At 44.9% G+C, this 22,532-nt stretch overlaps 1 protein-coding gene across 1 annotated transcript in view; it reads right to left on the reverse strand.

The window, feature by feature from the left end:
- Positions 1-16,266: 16,266 nt before the first annotated feature.
- The window catches only part of TNNI3 (troponin I3, cardiac type), a 46,926-nt gene continuing 40,660 nt past the window's right edge, over positions 16,267-22,532 (reverse strand). The window contains exons 7-8 of the mRNA XM_069742963.1: positions 19,322-19,427; positions 16,267-17,648 (exon numbers count right to left, since the gene is read on the reverse strand). Of these exons, the coding sequence (XP_069599064.1) occupies positions 19,326-19,427 (102 nt within the window). The 3' untranslated portion in view covers positions 16,267-17,648; positions 19,322-19,325. The remainder of the gene's footprint in view (positions 17,649-19,321; positions 19,428-22,532) is intronic.

Genomic DNA, 22,532 nt, shown 5'->3' on the forward strand with positions numbered 1-22,532 from the left:
TGCTGCCATCGTGCGCCCGTTCTGTCATGTGCTGTTCCCATCCTGCGCCCCCGTTCTGTCATGTGCTGCTCCCATCTTGTGCCCCCGTTCTTTCATGTGCTGCTTCCATCCTGCGCCCCTGTTCTGTCATGTGCTGCTCCCATCCTGCGCCCGTTCTGTCATGTGCTGCTGCCATCCTGCGCCCCCGTTCTGTCATGTGCTGCTGCCATCCTGCGCCCCCGTTCTGTCATGTGCTGCTCCCATCCTGCGCCCCTGTTCTGTCATGTGCTGCTCCCATCCTGCGCCCGTTCTGTCATGTGCTGCTGCCATCTTGCGCCCCCGTTCTGTCATGTGCTGCTCCCATCCCGCGCCCGTTCTGTCATGTGCTGCTGCCATCCTGTGCCCCCGTTCTGTCATGTGATGCTCCCATCTTGCGCCCCCATTCTGTCATGTGCTGCTCCCATCCTGCGCCCCTGTTCTGTCATGTGCTGCTCCCATCCTGCGCCCCTGTTCTGTCATGTGCTGCTGCCATCCTGCGCCCCCGTTCTGTCATGTGCTGCTCCCATCCTGCGCCCCCGTTCTGTCATGTGCTGCTGCCATACTGCGCCCCGTTCTGTCATGTGCTGCTCCCATCCTGTGCCCCTGTTCTGTCATGTGCTGCTCCCATCTTGCGCCCCCATTCTGTCATGTGCTGCTGCCATCCTGCGCCCCGTTCTGTCATGTGCTGCTACCATCCTGCGCCCGTTCTGTCATGTGCTGCTGCCATCCTGCACCCGTTCTCTCATGTGCTGCTCCCATCCTGCGCCCCCGTTCTGTCATGTGCTGCTCCCATCCTGCGCCCCCGTTCTGTCATGTGCTGCTACCATCCTGCGCCCGTTCTGTCATGTGCTGCTGCCATCCTGCGCCCGTTCTGTCATGTGCTGCTGCAATCCTGCGCCCGTTCTGTCATGTGCTGCTGCCATCCTGCGCCCCCGTTCTGTCATGTGCTGCTGCAATCCTGCGCCTGTTCTGTCATGTGCTGCTCCCATCTTGCGCCCCCATTCTGTCATGTGCTGCTGCCATCTTGCGCCCCCATTCTGTCATGTGCTGCTACCATCCTGCGCCCGTTCTGTCATGTGCTGCTGCCATCCTGCGCCCGTTCTGTCATGTGCTGCTCCCATCCTGCGCCCCCGTTCTGTCATGTGCTGCTCCCATCCTGCGCCCCTGTTCTGTCATGTGCTGCTCCCATCCTGCGCCCGTTCTGTCATGTGCTGCTGCCATCCTGCGCCCCCGTTCTGTCATGTGCTGCTCCCATCCCGCGCCCATTCTGTCATCTGCTGCTGCCATCCTGTGCCCCCGTTCTGTCATGTGATGCTCCCATCTTGCGCCCCCATTCTGTCATGTGCTGCTCCCATCCTGTGCCCCTGTTCTGTCATGTGCTGCTCCCATCCTGCGCCCCTGTTCTGTCATGTGCTGCTGCCATCCTGCGCCCGTTCTGTCATGTGCTGCTGCCATCCTGCGCCCCCGTTCTGTCATGTGCTGCTCCCATCCCGCGCCCGTTCTGTCATGTGCTGCTGCCATCCTGTGCCCCCGTTCTGTCATGTGATGCTCCCATCTTGCGCCCCCATTCTGTCATGTGCTGCTCCCATCCTGCGCCCCTGTTCTGTCATGTGCTGCTGCCATCCTGCGCCCCTGTTCTGTCATGTGCTGCTGCCATCCTGCGCCCCCGTTCTGTCATGTGCTGCTCCCATCCTGCGCCCCCGTTCTGTCATGTGCTGCTGCCATCCTGCGCCCCGTTCTGTCATGTGCTGCTCCCATCCTGCGCCCCTGTTCTGTCATGTGCTGCTCCCATCCTGCGCCCGTTCTGTCATGTGCTGCTGCCATCCTGTGCCCCCGTTCTGTCATGTGCTGCTCCCATTTTGCGCCCCCATTCTGTCATGTGCTGCTCCCATCCTGCGCCCCTGTTCTGTCATGTGCTGCTCCCATCTTGCGCCCCCATTCTGTCATGTGCTGCTGCCATCCTGCGCCCCGTTCTGTCATGTGCTGCTACCATCCTGCGCCCGTTCTGTCATGTGCTGCTGCCATCCTGCGCCCGTTCTGTCATGTGCTGCTCCCATCCTGCGCCCCCGTTCTGTCATGTGCTGCTCCCATCCTGCGCCCCCGTTCTGTCATGTGCTGCTACCATCCTGCGTCCATTCTGTCATGTGCTGCTGCCATCCTGCGCCCATTCTGTCATGTGCTGCTGCAATCCTGCGCCCGTTCTGTCATGTGCTGCTGCCATCCTGCGCCCCCGTTCTGTCATGTGCTGCTGCAACCCTGCGCCCGTTCTGTCATGTGCTGCTCCCATCCTGCGCCCCTGTTCTGTCATGTGCTGCTACCATCCTGCGCCCGTTCTGTCATGTGCTACCATCCTGCGCCCGTTCTGTCATGTGCTGCTGCCATCCTGCGCCCGTTCTGTCATGTGCTGCTGCCATCCTGCGCCCCCGTTCTGTCATGTGCTGCTCCCATCCTGCACCACCATTGTATTATATGCCCCCCATAAGATGCTCCATTATATATGCCCCGTATGCTGCTGCCATATATATATAAAAAAAAAAAAATACCATACTCACCTATCGTCGCTGGGCGCCGAGTGCTGGGGGCCTGAGCAGGCGGGGACACCAGCGCGCTGTGGGGGTCAGGTGCCGGAGTCACCGCTAGCTCAGGCCCCCAGCACTTGCTATACTCACCTGTCTGTCCCATTCCAGCGCTGCGCGCCGCCATCTTCCGGCTCCTCTGGCTGTGACTGTTCAGTCAGAGGGCGGCGCCGGCGCGCATTAAGCACGTCATCGCGCCTTCTGAACTGGAAACGTCACAGCAGAGGACCCGGGAGACGGAGCCGCACGCAGCGCTGGAACGGGGGACAGGTGAATATACTTACCCTCCTGGCGGTCCCTGACTCTCCAGTGGAGATTGCGGTGTGCGTTCAGTGTTTACGCATACCGTGATCTCCTGGGAGCGTCACTCTGTGGGGGCCAGACTGCGCCGGCGCTTGCGCTTGCGCAGTCTATCAAGGCTTCGGACAGAGTGATGCTCCCAGCGTTATATTATAGATATTCAAATATATCTACACTGCTAAAAAAATTAAGGCAACACTTAAACAACAGAATATAACTCCAAGTAAATCAAACTTCTGTGAAATCAAACTGTCCACTTGGGAAGCAGCACTGATTGACAATTAATTTCACATGTTGTTGTGCAAATGGAATAGAAAACAGATGGAAATTATTGGCAATTATCAAGACCCACTCAATAAACGAGTGGTTCTGCTGGTGGGGACCACAGTCCACATCTCAGTACCAATGCTTTCTGGCTGATGTTTTGGTAACTTTTGAATGTTGGTTGTGCTTTCACATTTGTGGTAGCATGAGATGGACTCAACAACCCACACAAGTGGCTCAGGTAGTGCAGCTCATCCAGGATGGCACATCAATGCGAGCTGTGGCAAGAAGGTTTGCTGTGTCTGTCAGCGTAGTGTCCAGAGGCTGGAGGCGCTACCAGGAGACAGGCCAGTACACCAGGAGGCGTGGAGGGGGCCGTAGGAAGGCAACAATCCCGCAGCAGGACCGCTACCTCAGCCTTTGTGCAAGGAGGAACAGGAGGAGCACTGCAAGAGCCCTGCAAAATGACCTCCAGGAGGCCACAAATGTGCATCTACCTGCACAAACGGTTAGAAACCGACTCCATGAGGATGGTCTGAGTGCCTGACATCCACAGATGGGGGTTGTGCTCACAGCCCAACACCGTGCAGGACGCTTGGCATTTGCCACAGAACACCAGGATTGGCAAATTCTCCACTGGCACCCTGTGCTCTTCACAGATGAAAGCAGGTTCACACTGAGCACATATGACAGACGTGACAGGCTGGAGACGCCGTGGAGAGCGATCTGCTGCCTGCAACATCCTTCAGCATGACCGGTTTGGCAATGGGTCAGCAATGGTGTGGGGTGGCATTTCTTTGGAGGGCCGCACAGCCCTCCATGTGCTCATCAGATGTAGCCTGACAGCCATTAGGTACCGAGATGAGATCCTCAGACCCCTTGTGAGACCATATGCTGGTGTGGTTGGCCCTGGGTTCCTCCTAATGCAGGACAATGCCAGACCTCATGTGGCTGGAGTGTGTCAGCAGTTCCTGCAAGATGAAGGCATTGAAGCTATGGACTGACCCCCCCGTTCCCCAGACCAGAATCCGATTGAACACATCTAGGACATCATGTTGCAACATCCACCAACATCACCTTGCACCACAGACTGTCCAGGAGTTGGCGGATGCTTTAGTCCAGGTCTGGGAAGAGATCCCTCAGGAGACCATCCGCCGCCTCATCAGGGGCATGCCCAGGCATTGTAGGGAGATCATACAGGCACGTGGAGGCCACACACTACTGAGCATCATTTTCTTGTCTTGAGGCATTTCCACTGAAGTTGAATCAGCCTCTAACTTCATTTTCCATTTTGATTTTGAGCATCATTCCAACTCCAGACCTCCGTGGGATATTAGTTGTGATTTACGTTGATCATTTTTAGATTTTATTGTTCTCAACACATTTCACTATGTAATGAATAAAGGTTTACAACTGGAATACTCCATTCAGTGACATCTAGGATGTGGGATTTTAGTGTTCCCTTTATTTTTTTGAGCAGTGTATATATAAAAAAATTCTTATTTTTTTTCTTTTATTTTCTGTCTCTGCTGGTATTGGGGAAAAATGGAACATATATACACAGTGGGTAAAAAAAAGTATTTAGTCAGTCACCAATAATTGTGCAAGTTCTCCCACTTAAAAAGATGAGAGAGGACTGTAACTTACATGATAGGTAGACCACAACTATGAGAGTCAAAGTGAGAAAGCAAATCCAGGAAATCACCTTTCATGATACAACAAAGATGGAGTACAAGTCCATACTAAAATAACAATTTTATTAAATACACAATAGAAAATAAAAATCCAATATCAATTACATCAAAATAATGAATAAAGTAACAAGAAAAAAGTAAACAGTGACGGTAGCACAGATAAAAAACCAACGCGGAGGAAAACTGATGCCACATATGTAAATAAAGTGCCTCGTGCAAAGGTAAATATAGAACCAAGGAAAGGTAAAGGGGTATAGGGCCTAATCAGATAGTCATAGGTCCATAAGTCAATGCGCTTTTACATTCAACCTCATCCCATCCATCCTCCACGATAAGAGCCATCCCCATAGGACAGTTTCTTCGGGCTCGAAGAATCTGTGCCTCTGATTCACTTTTTGAGAGACAGGCTGTGGACCTTGGGGAGCGTTTCAAACAAGTAATCGCACAATTAAGAAGGGGTATTTGAGGGCAAAAAAATCGTACAGAAACGATCTTCTGGCGGAGAGTAGGAAAATGAAACCAAAAACCTGGGATAACCAACCGAGATTTGTGTCAACATCTAATCATAGATGGGACGAAATGAGATGTGTTTTGAAAAAACATTGGCCGATCTTGATTACTGACCCCTTACTCAAGAGATGCCTATCTGACCAACCCCTGATGACAGCAAGACGATGCAATAATATCAAAGATCTGTTAGTCCACAGTCACTACGTGGCAAAGATACCAGACCCATTCCAGGCAGGGAGACCTAGGAATGGTTTCTTCCCATGTGGTGATTGTTTGGCCTGTAGAAACCTGGTTAGATCTGCGGTATTTGTATCATCAGCATTGATATTGGATTTTTATTTTCTATTGTGTATTTAATAAAATTGTTATTTTAGTATGGACTTGTACTCCATCTTTGTTGTATCATGATAGCTGTGGGAGTGACCTAGATGCATTGAGTGTATTATCTCTCCTAGAATAAGTCTCCCCCACTGTGGTTGTGAGTATGCTGGAGAGATTTAGTATTATAATTTTCAGTTTGGGTTTGTTATATTATTCCAGGAAATCACCTTGTCTGGTTTGGTGATTATATATATATATATATATATATATATATATGTATATATATATATATATATATATATATATATATATATATATATATATATATATATATTTATATATATATACACATTTGTTTTTAGAAATGTAAAAAGAGGACAAAACAGGATAAGTGTGTCTATTTTTCTCATTTTAATTTCTTTTTTTTTTAAATATCAAGCCAATTTGGTAAAACCCATTTTTAAATTACAACTTTTTGCAACCTGCTAGAAAAAGTCAATATATAATGGGCGCTGCAAGGATCACATGGCATTACAAGTTAGGCTGGAGTCACACTCAGCGTAAGACAATACGGTCCGTATATTACGGCCGTAATACGCTGAAAAGTCCCCAAAATAGTGGTCCGTAGCTCCTCCGTAGGCAGGGTGTGTCACCGTTTATTGCGCATGGCATCCTCCGTATGTAATCCGTATGGCATCCGTACTGCGTGTTTTTCTCGCAGGCTTGCAAAACCAACATACTGCTATACAATGGATCCATGTGTAAAAAAAAACAAAAAACATATATACTGTCTATATATATATATATATATATGTCAGTAGACACATATATGTATATATATATTATTACTTCATACAGCGCTAGATAGCTTTAAAGCCGGTAATTCAATTGCCGGCTTTTGCTATCTCCTTCCTAAAACCCGACATGATATGAGACCTGGTTTACATACAGTAAACCATCTCATATCACCATTTTTTTTGCATATTCCACACTACTAATGTCAGTAGTGTGTATGTGCAAAATTTTGCCGTTCTAGCTATTAAATTAAAGGGTTAAATTGCGGAAAAAATTGGCGCGGGCTCCCGCGCAATTTTCTCCGCCAGAGTAGTAAAGCCAGTGACTGAGGGCAGATATTAATAGCCTGGAGAGGGTCCACGGTTATTGCCCCCCCCCTGGGTAAAAACACCTGCCCCCAGCCACCCCAGAAAAGGCACATCTGGAAGATGCGCCTATTCTGGCACTTGGCCACTCTCTTCCCATTCCCGTGTAGCGGTGGGATATGGGGTAATGAAGGGTTAATGCCACCTTGCTATTGTAAGGTGACATTAAGCCAAATTAATAATGGAGAGGTGTCAATTATGACACCTATCCATTATTAATCCAATGCTAGTAAAGGGTTAAAAAATACACAAACACATTATTATAAAGTATTTTAATGAAAAAATCACAAAGGTTGTTGTAATATTTTATTCTACGCTCAATCCACTCACTGAAGACCCTCGATCTGTAACAAAATATATATATATATATATACATACCTTCCGCAGATCTGTAACGTCCAACGATGTAAATCCATCTGAAGGGGTTTAAATATTTTGCAGCAGGGAGCTCTGCTAATGCAGCGCTGCTCCTTGCTGCAAAATCCCGGAGAATGAAGGTAAAGTAGGTCAATGACCTATATTTACCTTCATTTGCGGTGAGGCGCCCTCTGCTGGTTGTTCCTAGATCGTGGGAACTTTCCTAGAACGCTCCCAGGCTCGAGTTCATAAGAGGCGCCCTCTGCTGGTTGTCCTCATATGAACTCGAGCCTGGGAGCTTTCTAGGAAAGTTCCCACGATCTAGGAACAACCAGCAGAGGGCGCCTCACCGCAAATGAAGGTAAATATAGGTCATTGACCTACTTTACCTTCATTCCCCGGGGTTTTGCAGCCAGGAACAATGCAATCTCGCGAGACCGCTACGTCATCATCTCGCGAGACCGCAATGCACTCTTGGGACCGGAGCGCGCGAGGAGCATCGGTAAACGCCTCTGCTGGATCCAGGGGCCGACGGAGGGTGAGTATATAACTATTTTTTATTTTAATTCTTTTTTTAACAGGGATATGGTGCCCACATTGCTATATACTACGTGGGCTGTGTTAGATAATGCGTGGGCTGTGGTATATATTACGTGGCTGTGGTATATTTTATGTGGGTGGGCAATATACTACATCGCTGTGCTCTCTACTACGTGGCCTGTGTTATATACTGCATGGGCTGTGTTATATACTACATCTCTGTGCTATATACTACGTGGCTGTGGTATATATTACGTGGCTGGGCAATGTACTACATCACTTTGCTATATACTATGTGGCCTGTGTTATATACTGCATGGGCTGTGTTATATACTACGTCTCTGTGCTATATACTACGTGGCTGTGCTATATGCTACGTGGCTGTGCTATATACTACGTGGCTGTGGTATATATTACGTGGCTGGCCAATATACTACATCGCTTTGCTCTATACTACGTGGCCTGTGTTATATACTGCATGGGCTGTGTTATATACTACGTCTCTGTGCTATATACTATGTGGTTGTGCAATATATTACGTGGCTGTGCTATATACTATGTGGCTGTGCAATATACTACGTGTCTGTGCTATATACTACGTGGCTGTCTGTGTTACGTGGGCTGTGCTATATACTATGTGGCTGCTATATATATACATACATACATATTCTAGAATACCCGATGTGTTAGAATCGGGCCACCATCTAGTAAGGTATATTTATGAAAAGTGTCTAATTCTTAGACAGTGCACACAAAGATTAAATGCAACAAATTTATCAAAAGTGATACATGCTGGATGCATCAAGTTAACACAAGATATTAATATCTTACTTTGTGCCAGAAGTGTGCGCCAGAATTTTTGCACATTTTTTGGTATGGCATGTTAAGCTTCAGTTATTTTATGATGACTCATGCAGCCCCACATAGTTGGACAAGTGATAAAAAGTGTCTAACCAATATCATAAACATTATGCAAGCTATATAAGACAGTGTATGCCAGAATTCTGTCTGATTTAGCTTGACAAATGTGCTCTAATGTGTTACATTCATCTTCTTTTTCCTTGGAATGATCAGACAGACAAGTGCCTGATTGGCATAAAGCGAAACCGTTCTCTCTGTGATCATCTCGAATGCTTTATGAGCACTTTACCCTATTATGTGACCGTGTGGTCTGATGCTGTTGGACCGCTCAAGCTCCCCTGATTCTGCCTTTTTTTCTGTTTTTTGCTGTGTCTCTCTATTGCGAAGTTATCCACATTTGTGGCTTTTGGAGCACAGTATGTGAAATCTCTGCAACTGGGCATTTTGTCAGAGTCTTCCTTGGGGGGAGTGCACTTTCACCCTTCCCTCTTAGATGCTGCCAATCACAACAGCATCCAAAACTGCTATGCTGTCAAGCTGTGAATGAAAGAATCTGGGATGGTCTCTTAAAAAAATGCCCATTTGCACTACAAGCAGAGATTTCACATACTGCGCTACAAAAGCAACAAATGTGAATATCTCTGCAATGCAATGATGCATCGGAAAACCGTAAAAAGTAGCAGAATCTGGGGAACTCAGGGATTTTTCTTACAAGGTATTTAACAAGCTCATTGCAAATCGGAGGCAACAAATATTTTTTATTAGGGGCAGATATATAATTTTATAAAGAGAGGAAAATACTTTACTGAATGACTGCAAATGATTTTAACTGACAATCACTTTGCAATTAACAAAGGTGAAGGGTTGTCAATAATTTACAGCATCTTTCCAGAAGCCCCTACCACCAGGACAGGAATCTGAGGACTATGTAGCAAGCATTGCATCTGTGTATTTTGCTTTCATTGTTATAGCCCATGGAGGGGTGAAAGGTACCGTCAAGTAACATTGTTTAAAAACCACCAGGATGAGTCTGTAACTAGAATCCCTGCAGCTGCCGGCGAGAGGATAAATTTAGCTTCTAGGGTGGATTCTGACAATGTTGGAGGATTATTCAAATCCATGGAGCTCGGCTTCACTTACCCACACCTGGCCCAGGCTATAAATCCTTCCAGTACAATCATATATCAGTAAAACTTATTGGGTGGAAGTCATCGGGAAGGCATGGGAGGGATTCATCGTTTTATCAAGCGGAGAACATTTCCATCTTTGACGGTGTGAAATATAGTTGAGCTTTGTAATTCTATACCAGATTGAACCCTCTCTGTAGCTCATAAAATAGTGAGTATTTGCAAATTACATGCTGTTTTTTCATTGCATGGCGCCACCTGGTGTTCAGAGTGTGTAGCCATTTGCAGGTCCATGTAGTAAGCTACTGGTCACACAGGCTCAGTCTCTCTACCCACATTCAGTTTTCTGCTTTCTCTTCGTAAATAGCAAGCAGGACAGAAAACTATAGCTACTGTCTGCTGGACAGTGAACAGGGTTGCTGGGCAGTGAACAGGGTTGCTGGGCAGTGAACAGGGTTGCTGGGCAGTGAACTGGGTTAATGTATAATCATAAAAAAGGACATATGTACATGAAGTTTTTATTAGAAACGTTAATGCTTTATTTTGCCAACTGTGTTTTTTTTTAAACATGGGTATTGAAAAGAATTTTAAAATATTCTACTTTGCACACTGGTCACTCACTTAGCGCTGTATAAGCCTGTAAGGGTAGAGTCATCATCACATTATCACTGGAGGCAGTGAAAAACCACTTATTAGTAGTGATGAGCACAAGTACTCGCTACTCGATACACTGAGTATCGCGGGTGCTCGCGTGACATATACGAGTCCCCACGGTCACATGTTGGACAGCAACAAAACATGCAGTATTTGCCCATGTATGTCAGGTAATCGCCGCATATTTTCTGGTTGTCTAAAAGGATCGAAACATGCGGGGACTTGAACTTGTCACTCAAGCACTTGCGATACTTGGTGCATGCCTGAGCACGCTAGACAGCTCGAGTAACGAGCACTTGCTTGTGTCATTGGCTGCTGAAATCACATGTCCTTCTTCATATAAATAGCGGACATCTTGTTTTAGCCCCATTTTGACACTGTAACAGCGCAGAGAGGTTGCTACTGATGCTGCCACTGTTAGCAGCAAGACTTAACTAGTTATTTAGTTGTATATGGGTCAGATAGTGTAGCTAGATAGTGTCCAGTGTGGCTGTAAAATTTACCTTCTAGCACTTTTTTTTCATTATTGCCATACTGAGGTCCACAAAGAAAGTCAGCAGGGCACGTGTTGTGCACTGCTTCTATTGTGATCCATGCACGAGTATAGCATTCTAATTCACATGTAGCTAGTGAAAAAATATTAAACAGCCTGCTGTATCCCACCTTGTCATTTAGTGCTGTGGTGATATAAAACTGTCTGCAGACCTAAGGCACATTAAAAAAAAGTTATAATTTTTTCTGTTGCGAAATGTGAAACAGCCTGCTGTATCCCACGTTGTCATTTTGTGTCGGTGATATGAACCTTTCTGCAGACCTAAGGCAACATTAAAAAAAATTATAATTTTTCAGTTGCAAAAAGTTAGACAACCGACCGTATCACACTTTGCCATTTTGTTGGGTTGAAATTAAGCTATAGAGGCCTGAACCTGAGGCCACAAAATAATCTTCTGTTATTAACGTCATACAGTAAGGGACCTGACTTTAAAAATAGTTTGTAGCATCTAGTGTGTTATAGAGGCCGGACTCATAGGCCACAAAAAAGTCTTGTGTTATCCATCGATGACAGCCGATCCGCCAGGAAAAGGTCCCTCTCCCACAGACCCAGGAACAGGTTGGCGTATGAAGGCGCAAAAGCTGCACCTATCGCTGTCCCCTGGAGCTGTAGGTAAAAGGACCCCTTAAAAGTAAAGAAATTATGAGTTAATGTGAATTCAAGTAATTGAATAATGAAGGGGAAGTATTGGAGGATTCCAAGAAATATCCAAAGGCCACAAAAAATTATTCTGTTGTTAACATCATGAAGTAAGGGACCTGGCTTTAAAAATAGTTTGTAGCATCTAGTGTATTATAGAGGCTTGATCCGTAGGCCACCAAATTTTTTTTTCTGTTATTAACGTCATACAGTAAGGGACCTGACTTTAAAAATAGTAAAATAGTTTGTAGCAGCTAGTGTGTTATAGAGGTCTGATCCATAGGCCACCAAAATGTTTTTCTGTTATTAACGTCATACAGTAAGGGACCTGACTTTAAAAATAGTTTGTAGCATCTAGTGATGGTCTCCAACCACCAGCGTCATGGATAGTGGATCTTCCACCAATGTTCTGACCCATAGAGCACAGCCTCTTTCCATTTCTGTTCTTGTTTCCTTTCCTTAATTGTTATTAAAAGTAGACATTTCTTTTGCCTTCTTAGCTCATTCCCTTACACAAAGCCTTGAATGATTCTCCATTTTTGTGATGTGGTAGACTCTGATTTACCTGCACCCTGCGACTCCCACACAGTGGCTTTGTACTTCTCTGTCAGTAAGTGGATTAATGAATAAATATGGAGTTTACTTTTACTGGGTTATTTTTTATGCTCGACAATGGCAAAAACACTCCCCGAGGTGGTCGGGGTTCTTCACTTGCATGGGCAAGACATTCATGAACCAGCCTTCCTTAATCACAACGTAGCGCTGCCAAATGACTGAGTGAAGTATTATGTGGAGAGGTCTTTGTTCTTCTGGAGAAGGAGGTCACGTACCATGCTTCTTTCTCAAGTGCCTTTCTATCCATTCCCCATTCACGTTCTGAAGAAACTTTCTCTACCCTGATTTCAAACATTTATTTGGCAGCAGAGATTATTTGCTTTGTAAATCCCTCCTGGAATTAATATTCCGCGCTCGTAGAACAACACCTTTTTTGAGTCTGTATTTTTAGTGATCTTTATAGATCCTGAGTTATACAGTTTGTGGCTATGGCATAGTTATGCTAAACCTGGCCTACTATAACCAAATGTCCGCACCATGAGCTGGTGAAAAACAGTGTTCAATAACCAGATACACCACAGGGGCGTTCTGTATTCTCAACATATTACAAGGAGCAGATTTAGGCAAGATTCTTCACCAATGTGTCCCAAACTCCAGTCCTCACAGCCCCAACAGATCATGTCTGCAGGGTTTCCTTAGTTTTGCTCCACTGATGGAATTATCTATCTATCTATCTATCTATCTATCTATCTATCTATCTATCTATCTATCTATAGCATCTCATATCTATCTATCAATCTACAGTGGCATGCCAAAGTTTGGACACCCCGGACAAAATTACTGTTATTGTGAATAGTTAAGCAAACTAAAGATGAAATGACCTCTAAAAGGGCTAAAGTTAAAGATGACACAGTTCCTTTGTATTTTAGGCAAAAGAAAAAAAAATATATACATATATTAATCATTTACATTTTAAAAATTACTAAAAAGGAAAATGGTCAGATGCAAAAGTATGGCCACCTTTCGGGATGTGAGTGCTCAGATAACTTTGACCAAGGTGTCAGACCTTAATTAGCTTGTTACTGTTATTGGTTGTTCACTATCATTGTTAAGAAAGGCCAGATAATGCAAATTTCCCAGCTTTACAAAAACCCAGCCTCCTCTAACCTTGTGCCAAAAACAGCAGCCATGGGTTCTTCTAAGTAGCTGCCTAGCACTCTGAAAATTAAAATGATGGAGGCCCACAAAGCAAGAGTAGGCAATAAGAAGATAGCAAAGCTTTTTCAAGCTGCCCTTTCATCAGTTCAAAATGTAACTAAAGAGAACCTGTCACCCCCAAAATAGAGGGTGAGGTAAGCCCACCAGCATCAGGGGCTTATCTGCAACATTCTGTAATGCTGTAGATAAGCCCCCAATGTATCCTGAAAGATGAGAAAAAGAGGTTATAGTATACTCACCCAGGGGCGGTCCCAGTACGATGGGCGTTGCGGTCCGGGGCCTCCCATCATCTTACGATGACGTCCTCTTCTTGTCTTCATGCTGCGGCTCCGGCGCAGGCGTACTTTGTCTGCCCTGTTGAGGGCAGAGCAAAGTACTGCAGTGCGCAGGCGTTGGGCCTCTCTGACCTTTTCCGGTGCTTGCGCACTGCAGTACTTTGCTCTGCCCTCAACAGGACAGACAAAGTACGCCTGTGCCGCAGCGTGAAGACAAGAAGAGGACATCATCCTATGAAGAATGGAGGCCCAGGACCAGACCGCGACGCCCATCGGATCGCACTGCTTGCCCAGGTGAGTATTATCTAACCTCTTTTTCTCTTATTCTTTCATAACAGAATGCTATAGATAAGCCCCTGATGCTGGTGGTCTTAGCTCACCATCGATTTTGGGGGTGACAGGTTCCCTTTTAAGACATGGCAATTACCAGGATTTGCAGAGGTCAAGACAAGGTCTGGAAGACCAAGCAAAATTTCAGTGAGAGCTGCATGTAGGATTGCTAGAGAAGAAAATCAGAACCTCCGCTTGACTGCAAAAGACCTTCAGAGGATTTGGCAAACTCTGGAGTTGTGATACATTGTTCTACTGTTCAGAGACACTTGCAAAAATATGGCCTTCATGGAAAAGTCATCAGAAGAAAACCTCTCCTGCTCCCTCACCATAAAAATTCAGTGCCAGAAGTATGTAACAGAACATCTAAACAAGCCTGATGCATTTTGGAAACAAGTCCTGTGGACCAATGAGGTTAAAATAGAAATCTTTGTACACAATGATCAAAGGTGTGTGTGGGGAAAAAAGGGCACAGAATTTTAGGAAAAGAACATCTCACCAACGATTAAGCATGGGGGTGGATCAATAATGCTTTGGGGTTGTGTTGCAGCCAATGGCACAAGGAACATCGCCTGGGCAGAGGGAAGAATGGATTCAATGAAATGTCAACAAATTTGTGATGCAAACATAACATCATCTTTAAAAAAGCTGATGACGAAAAGAGAATGGCTTCTACAGATGGATAATGATCCTAAACACAAGTCATAGTCCACAATAGACTACCTCAAAAGGTGTAAGCTGTAGGTTTTACTATGGCCCTCACAGTCCCCTGATCTGAACATTATTGAAAATCTGTGGCTAGACATCAAAATAGCAGTGCATGCAAGACGACCCTGGAATCTCACAGAACTGAGGAAAATTTTCCAAGGAAGAATGGATGAAAACCCCTCAAACAAGCACTGGAAGACTCTTGTCTGGCTACAAAAAGTGTTTACAAGCTGTAATACTTCAAAAAGAGGGTGTTACTAGGTACTAGCCATGCAGAGTGCCCAAATCGGCTCATTTTCTTTTTTGTAATTTTTTATGTACTGTTTTTGCCTAAAATGCAAAGGAAATTTTTTTTTAATCTTTAACTTTAGGCCTTTTAGAGATAATTTCTATCTACTGTATCTGAGATGTCCGGACACACGATAACAATGGCTAATGATGTCTTGCCACTATTCTCTCACATTGTCATGTCTGATTTGGCAGAACGGTAATTAATGCATTAGGGAAAGTCTCAGTTCCAAGAGTGTTACTGGAAGTAATGAGGTGAAGTGACACAACACATGTAGGATAGTTATCTGTTGGTATCTGTCCTTCTTCCCAAGGGTCAGCTGTTATGGTGAAACAATGACATTTTGTTCCCTGCAGGTAGTGCTCTGACAATGACTGGTATGTGAGCCATGTGGCGGGATCTCTCAGCTCTGTACAGAAGTCTTTCCATACACACGACAGTGAATACATAACTAATCTTAATGTTTGGACCTCACGCTTATGGAATGAAGTTTCTGATCTTTTTCCAACTCTTAATGCCAGTGGAATAGCACAGTTCATATAAATAGTACACATCCTATATGCACTGGCATCAGGTCCACACTGAATTAGGGTATGTCCCCAGGAATCTTCATTATTCTGGATTTTAAATCTTTAAATGGAAAACTCATTTCTGCTTAATCTGTATGCCCCATGGAGATAGAGATGCTTGTGATAATAAACCCATAAATGTGAAAATACTATGTCACTGGACATAATGTCCTCCCTTATACAGTAAATCTATATTCACTGCAATAATTGACCACTCAAAACGCATAGTCTCCGCATCTTATTTTGTGATGTTACTCTGTTACAACATAACTTTACTCAATATTCAATATAGAAGATGTGCCTGGACTAAGGATGAATTTTTCTATTTTTTTTTTCATACAATAAGCTCAAAAGTGTCCTCCCTTATACAGTAAAACTATATTCAATGGGGCTTACAATCTCTAAAGCCTTATGAATTTGTTATTTGGATCAGATGATAACTGGTGTTTGAGATTTACAGAACTCGTATGTACAGTACTTTGCAATACAAAGTTACTATGGCGGCTCCATTTAATGTGTTATCCCATCTGGTCAACACTTGGCATAATTGGAGCATATTTGTTGCATAGTTTATGCAGCGTATTTGGTGTACCAACAAAATCAATAAGATTTCTAAAATTTCATGCACACATTGCTTTTTTGCAGCCCATATTTGGCGCCCTGCTGCTTTTTTTCAATTATTTAAGCATTTTTCCGATGCTTTTGTAGTATTTTTACCCCCATTGAAAGCAATGACAAACTCCAAAAGCGCTTATAAAATTTTTATTAATTTTTTACTAAAAATTTGTAGTGTGTAAAAGCTTGCCTTTCAGAAACTTTTTGTTTTAACTCACTGAATTAACATCAACTGTAGACAAAAGCACAAATGAAATCTGCATGGAAAATGCACCAGAGCGTTAGTCATTGCAGGAGTAATTTGGTATGTTACGGAATGATTGGAACAGATGGGTGACCATGTTGTCAAATTGAGTGCCAAATTAAATATGCAGTATAGTAAGGGATTACAAACAAAAAATATATTGCCTTACCCCGTGAAAAATTACTGTAAAGTGCCTGCCACAAGATGTCTCTTTTGTCTAACATACTGTCCACTGTCTGTTGTTAAGGGTAATCCATCTCCAGCAACAGAGATCCCTTACAGGAAGAAGTAAGCAGAGCTTTGTCTCTCTGCTCCTGAGTTCCCGTCTGTAAAACTGCATGCTAACATAACCTTACAGTCAAGCCAATTTGGTAATTTATTTATTGTTTGCCAGAGTGTTAGTCATTGATGGAGAAATCTTGCATGACATGAAACACTTTTAATAAATGACCATGTAGTCAAATTATGTCCATAATTTTATATATGGTAGCAGATTAGAGACTAAAAAAACTTCCTTAAAAATGACTTGAAAGTGCCGACACCAATATGCCTATTTTTGTCTAACTTTCTGTCCACTGCCTGTTGTTAAGTGTAATCCATCTCCAGCAGCAGAGACCCAAAAAGCATTATAGGAAGAGGTAAGCAGGTCTTTGTCTCTGCTCCTGAGCTCCTGTATGCCAATTTGCATACCAACATAATAGAGGCCAACTTTCAGTCCAGGGCCAACAATTGATAAAGCAATAGCAGGGGCAATGCATGTGGGAAAGTCAGGAAAATAAAGTACTAGCACCTATAATACTGGCAGCATGCTGATGAAGAGGAAGCACCCACTTAAAAAGAGTGGATGGCAAGTTACAGTGCAGGATATGGTCATGGACATATTAGACTGGTATATGCACAAAAGTAGCTTTACCTTGTTTTTGGTTGTGGGTGCAGCAGCCTTTCTACAGGTGAAAATTTTCCAGACCTTAGTGATTTTTAATGCAAGTGACCAAAAATGAAGGGTATTTGTACATGAAGTCATCATTTCATGTCACCACTAGATGGATTTTTGTAGTAGATGAACTCCCCCCTCCTTTTAGTATTTAATAAGTGCAGACTTATATACCATATTTTCGACATATACACACTTTGGGCGTTTTATTTGCAGTGATTAATACAGAGCATAGACAACATGTGGATGTAACTTGATTATTCTCTCATCACAAACACAAAATAAAAAGGAACAGGAGATCTCGGGCGGCCGGACAATTTCCGAAGTAACTTCTGACCTAAGAGAAATAACAAGCAAAGATAAAAAGGATGACATGTAAAATAAATGAGTAAAAAAGAACAATTACCACCATACACAAAACAGGGATAAAACTACTAGATTGCACCTCCTTTTATCTGTTCTATACATCAATAATAAAAAAAACTATAAATTTGTTGGGTTTTATAATAAAACCCAAGGGATCCTAACCCTAACCCTAAGGGATCCTAACCCTAACCCTAACCCAAACCCTAACCCTAACCCTAAGGGATCCTAACCCAAACCCTAACCCTAAGGGATCCTAACCCTAACCCGAAGGGATCCTAACCCTAACCCAAACCCTAAGGGATCCTAACCCTAAGAGGAAAAATAAGCTAGCTCACCCGTGATGCATAAGCCAATCTTCGGGAGCACGGACCCGCTGTGTCCAGGCGTGTAAAATAAAAAAAAGAAGGAATGTCCAGCTTCACCGAATCCGTAAAAAAGAGTTTTCTTTATTCACAAACTTTAAACATGGAGGATACAGACTTCAGCACGAACCATATAGGTAGGAATCTCAACGCGTTTCTAGAGACTAGGCTCCCTTAATCATGACGCATGCGTTTTTTTGCGTTTTTTAGCGCTAAAACGCAAAAAAAAAAAACGAAAATGTGAAACCAGCCTTAAACGATACCTTATGACCTGAGTCCAAGGCGGATTCATCCTCTACTCCCAGGGTTTGGTTGACGGCCTCAATTAGACTGTCTACTGACTCCTGGTAATCAGGTGCCTCTAAATTGAGGGACCCTTCAGAATCGTAGTCCGTATCGTGTTCACTACTCTCCACAGGAGAGGGTGAACAAGAGGTGGAACTCCAGGATGCAGATGCACCTGATAGATCGGGAGACGCTGTGTGGGTTCGTTTCCCCCGCGTCTACCTAGTGCGAGCGTGCTCCCTGCAGGCCGAAGGTTCCTGCGAGTCGGAGGACCTCTCTAAAGCAGATGAACCGCTGTCCCTGCCCCCGCCAGGGTCTGAAGGGACTCAATCACTTTTGTTAGGGATGCCATAGATTGCGACAAGGACGTGACCTATTCCAGACAGGGCTATGATGCGCGCTGCCACAGGAGCCCTCCGTTCCCCCGCCCCCCCCACGCGAGGATCTTAAGGTTAGAGGGGGGCTGTATAAAGGACGGTGCAGGCACCTTAACTCCATCTTCCCTTCAGGGGATGAGGAGAGGGACCGTCCTCCTCCTTTCATCACCGCTGTCCAAGCATTGGTGATGCACTGGGGGGTGCAGGGACTGCATATATGCACCTGTACAGCCTAGGGTTTCGTTACCTTAGGGTGGTCAGGGCTAAGTCCGGCAAGTGGTCCCACGTTGCGGGAAAGGATACGTGGAGACGACACTCCACGTGCTTGCCCGTTGATGGTTTGGGGAGATCGGACCCCTTCAAAAGGGTCCGTCGCCCCTGTCTTGCTTCCAAGGTGAAGAGGAAAAATGTGGGAGGTCTGGAAACCAGACCTGTGCCTCCATCAGACACTAAGCATGAACTGGGTTCGCCTCCGGCCAGTGTCAGGGTGTATACGTCAGAGGAGGAGCTAAACTTTTTTTTATGTTTCCTTAGTGTCAGCCTCCTGGCGGCAGTAGCATACACCCACAGTACTGTGTCCCCCAATGAGGCGAAGGAGAAATACATGACATCAATGATACCTTGTTATCCCTGCACGGCCCCGGAGGATTCAAACTTCTTTTTCCTTCCCTCCATTCCACTGAGAGCATCGACGTTCTTTCTCCAGTCTCCAACTTCACGTATTTCCTAGATAACATGCCAGACACTGTGATTACGGCGCATTCATTGCTCAGTTATATCCACCTGTCAATCTCCAAAATTAACTCTGTGGCTATATTTGCATGGAGTTTTGATGCGGTTTTGGATGCGTTTTTCTACCCATTTTTTTATTTTAGTTTGCGGCCTTTTGACTTTAATGTCAATTTGTATGTAGTTTCCACAATAATTCTGCATCAAAGAAGTAAAATTTAAATTTTTTTTTGAGGGGGGGCGGGAAACTTGCTTTATGATCAGCAGTGTGTTTTTGCTGTACAATTCAACACCAGCACCTTTTTTCAGCTGGATGTGCATCCGAGGATGAGGGTCATTATGCCAGGAAGGGGCCAAGGAAGGGGCACATTGTTAAAGGATGGGGGACATTATACCATGAAGGAGTCCATGATAGAAGACATTATACCAGGATGGAGGACATTGTTACAGGAAGGGGCCAGGATGGGGGACATTATTATAGTAAGGGGCCCAGGACAGGGGACTTTATACCAGGAAGGCGCCTAGGATGAGGGACATTATTACAGGATGGGGCCAGAACAGGGGGGGGGGACATTGTTAAAGAAAGGGGCCAGGATGGAGGACATTATTATAGTAAGGGGCCCAGCACAGGGAAGTTTATATCAGGAAAGGGCCTAGGACATTATTACTGGGTAGGGAGCATTATACCAGGAAGGGACACATGATTGGGAGACATTATACAAAAAATGGGGACATTATGCCAGGAACAGGCCCAGGACAGGGGAAATTATAACAGGAAGGGGCACAGTATGGGGGATGTTATACCAGCAAGAGGCCTAGGATGAGGGACATTATTACAGGATGGGGACATTGCTAAAGAAAGGGGACAGGATGGGGAACAGTATTATAGTAAGGGGACCAGGACAGGAGAGTTTATACCAGAAATTGGTCTAGAATGGAGGACTGTTATGATCCGGTGACCTTGGAGCCGCATGGAACTTTCTCTGGAGTTGGTGTAAACTGTACTGACCGCAAATCCTGAACTTAACACCGCAACTAGAAGTAGCCGTGGGGTGTGCCTAACAAATCCTAGACACCTCGACACAGCCGGAGGACTAAATACCCCTATAGATGGAAATAGGAATACTACCTTGCCTCAGAGCAGAACCCCAAAGGATAGGCAGCCCCCCACAAATATTGACTGTGAGTAGTAGAGGAAAAGACACACGCAGGCAGGAAACAGGATTTAGCAAAAGAAGCCACTCTAGCTAAAATAGGAAAGGATAGGACAGAATACTAAGCGGTCAGTATTAAAATCCTTCCAAAAATATCCACAGCAGAAAATACAAAAAATTCCATCATCTAACTAAAGATGTGGAGCGTATATCTGCAACTCCAGAGAATCCAACAAGACTGAGAAAACACTGACACAGTCTAAGCTGGACAAGAGAAAACAAATGAATAGCACAGAATTATTAAGCACACAGCATGTGTGCCACAGAAACAAAAACCAGACACTTATCTTTGCTGAATTGGCAGCAAGGCAGGAGGAACCAGACAAAGATCCAAAACCTCCCAGAACCATGGACAACTGGCAAGGACTAATGAATCCTGCACACCTAAATACCCCAGTCAGAACTGCAATCAGCAGAAACACCTGACCAGGACTGCAACTCAGGGACAACTGCATTACCACATACAACCACTGGAGGGAACCCAAAAGCAGAATTCACAACAGTACCCCCCCCTTGAGGAGGGGTCACCGAACCCTCACCAGGGCCCCCAGGACGATCAGGACGAGCCAGATGAAAGGCACGGACCAAATCAGCAGCATGGACATCAGAGGCAAAAAGCCAAGAATTATCCTCCTGGCCATAACCCTTCCATTTGACAAGGTACTGAAGCCTCCGCCTCGAAAAACGAGAATCCAAAATCTTCTCAACCACATACTCCAACTCCCCATCAACCAACACAGGGGCCGGAGGATCAACAGAGGGAACAACGGGCACCACATATTTCCGCAATAAAGATCTATGGAAGACATTATGGATAGCAAAAGAAGCCGGAAGCGCCAATCGAAAAGACACTGGATTAATAATCTCAGAAATCCTATAAGGACCAATAAACCAAGGCTTAAACTTAGGGGAAGAAACCTTCATAGGAACATGACGGGAAGACAACCAGACCAGATCCCCAACCCGAAGCCGGGAACCAACACACCGACGACGGTTAGCAAAAAGTTGAGTCTCCTCCTGAGACAACACCAAATTGTCCACCACATGAGCCCAAATCTGCTGCAACCTGTCCACCACAGAATCCACACCAGGACAGTCAGAAGGCTCAACCTGCCCAGAAGAAAAACGAGGATGAATACCAAAATTACAAAAGAAAGGCGAAACCAAAGTAGCTGAACTAGCCCGATTATTAAGGGAAAACTCGGCCAATGGCAAGAAAGCCACCCAATCATCCTGATCAGCAGACACAAAGCATCTCAAATAGGTCTCCAAGGTCTGATTAGTTCGCTCGGTCTGGCCATTTGTCTGAGGATGAAATGCAGAAGAAAAAGACAAATCAATGCCCAGCCTAGCACAAAAGGCCCGCCAAAACCTAGAAACAAACTGGGAACCTCTGTCGGACACAATATTCTCCGGAATACCATGCAGACGAACCACATGCTGAAAAAACAACGGAACCAAATCTGAAGAGGAAGGCAATTTAGGCAAAGGCACCAAATGAACCATCTTAGAGACCCGGTCACAAACCACCCAGATAACAGACATCTTCTGGGAAACCGGAAGATCAGAAATAAAATCCATAGAAATATGCGTCCAGGTCCTCTCAGGGACTGGCAATGGCAAAAGCAACCCACTAGCACGATAGCATCATGCAAATTATGCAACACCAGAAATCGACAATCTTCCTGATGGGCTGGCGCCATGCGCATGGTCACCTGTGTCCAAAACTGGGGCTTATTTTTAGCCAAGGGTGTAGCATCAATGCCCCTTAAAGGAATAGGATTCTGCAAAGGCTGCAAGGGAAAACCACAACGCCTGGCAAACTCAAAGTCCATTAAGTTCAAGGCGGCGCCTGAATCCACAAACGCCATGACAGAAAATGATGACA

The sequence above is a fragment of the Ranitomeya imitator genome, chromosome 10, assembly GCF_032444005.1.
Source record: "Ranitomeya imitator isolate aRanImi1 chromosome 10, aRanImi1.pri, whole genome shotgun sequence".
Classification (NCBI taxonomy): Eukaryota; Metazoa; Chordata; class Amphibia; order Anura; family Dendrobatidae; genus Ranitomeya; species Ranitomeya imitator.